The sequence below is a fragment of the Phalaenopsis equestris genome, unplaced genomic scaffold (assembly GCF_001263595.1).
Source record: "Phalaenopsis equestris unplaced genomic scaffold, ASM126359v1 Scaffold196875, whole genome shotgun sequence".
Taxonomy (NCBI): Eukaryota; Viridiplantae; Streptophyta; class Magnoliopsida; order Asparagales; family Orchidaceae; genus Phalaenopsis; species Phalaenopsis equestris.
The window spans coordinates 1-1,702 of NW_018216824.1; the positions used below are offsets into that span (position 1 = coordinate 1).

The window sequence follows — 1,702 nt, forward strand, 5'->3', positions numbered from 1 at the left end:
CGGAACTCAATAAATGAAAAAGATGTACTATAGTCCTCCATTTACGTAATACTACAAAACAATAGTTAAAGATCACATGCTTCACTCGGAATATAAAAAGATGTCCTTATAGTCCTAATATGAAATATGACTTCAGCACATTTAACATGAATTATGTTATACAAAGTCACACATTTGTGCAACTTCACAAAATAATGCCGAAAATGGTAAAATTATATCATTTATAATCAAACAACAGCTTACCATTTAATAACAAAATATTCTTGCAAATATAGAAAAAAAGGTAGTGTTGCCTTGCTCGACCCTGAACCAAATTGATGTACCTGAAAATATTCAGGCATCCATAGAGGGAGCACAACAGCTTCTTCTAGCAGTCTTTTGGCTTCACTTAGTCCTGCAACATCATCCCATCTTATACCTGGGCTTGTCTCCAAGACATCCCTCTCTAGCATTGCAGCCAAATCAGGATCAGGCCCTTCATATTGTCCCTTTTTTATCTTTCCTTCTTCAGCATCACCCTGAAAAAGCTAAATCAATCAGAAACCAAATACAAAAAACATTAGTAAATAGCTAGTCCATGAATATAAATAGACATAGTATTAAGATATAAAAATAAAAATAACCAAACAATTCATAATCATACACCGATATAAAAATTGTAAACAAAATAAATAAAATAATTAAATGAGAAATAACCTGCGAGTCTGACTTGCTAGTTGATTTGCCTTTTTTCCCTGTCAACCCAGAGGAAGCTGAGGATCTAACACCTGAGCTACCTTTATTTGCATTAGACTTGGCACCGCGGCCAGCAATTCCAGACTTAGATGAACCGCGTGCCCATGTTGCATCTGAAGACTTCCGTGCACTAGCTGGACTGCTCCTAGTTGATCTTCTACTTCCATATTGTGGGTTATCTCGACTAGGTGGTCTCCACACATCAGGATCATCCAAGGAAGCGCTTGATGTTGGATATTCATCCAATGGTTGGAAAACAAAGGCTTTTGTAGGAAGTGGTGGAGATGAGGACCTCCTCGATCCTGGAATTTCCTTGAAGGCCCTTATTTCTGCATCAAGTTGCTTAACTATTTCTATTTCCTCCGAAATGGCCTTTTTGCAGTTCAACCATTTTGTGCGAATAACAGCATCATCAAGAGCATTCAGATGCCTGAGAGAAATCACCATACTCTTGTTTGAGATAAACTTTGTTCAAAGGCACTTTACATCATCATGGAAATAAAGCAGCTACAAAGAAATTAAAGCCTGAGTTCCTACTAGATCAGCATCATAGAGCTAACTGTTTTATTGCTAACCAATTAAGGATAGGAATAAAGAAAGCAGGGTATTCAAATGGCTTACAAATATTTCAAGCAAAAGAAGTGTGCTTTACATGAATATCAGAGAAAGCTCACTTCATGTTCGAGTAGCTTCAGAAATATTACAAGGCAAATTTCTTGGAAAGATTTTGCTCGCAGAACGAGGAAAGAACATTTTATAGAGACTCTAATTCTAACTCGTAGATTGAGCAAAAAGCCTATAAAACCTATAGGGTCAATCCATCATTAATTCTACAGCAATTTAGTAAAGGTCCTAATTAAGTTTTTCCACCAACCGGTTTGCCAGAATGTAACAACAAAGATGTGGATCTCAAGGATATTGTACAAAAATCAATTTGTGCTATTAGGTGATTTCCATTAAAAAAAAA

The 1,702-nt window shown here is 36.3% G+C and overlaps 1 protein-coding gene across 1 annotated transcript; it reads right to left on the reverse strand.

The window, feature by feature from the left end:
• Nucleotides 1–323: 323 nt before the first annotated feature.
• On the reverse strand, nucleotides 324–1,182 carry LOC110035227 (katanin p60 ATPase-containing subunit A1-like; the record flags this gene model as incomplete). Its single annotated transcript, XM_020739460.1, has 2 exons — nucleotides 697–1,182; nucleotides 324–518 (listed from the first exon to the last, which is right to left on the reverse strand). Coding segments are annotated over exons 1-2 (681 nt in total), but the record flags the coding sequence as incomplete, so codon positions are not given.
• Between the last annotated feature and the right edge of the window lie 520 nt (nucleotides 1,183–1,702).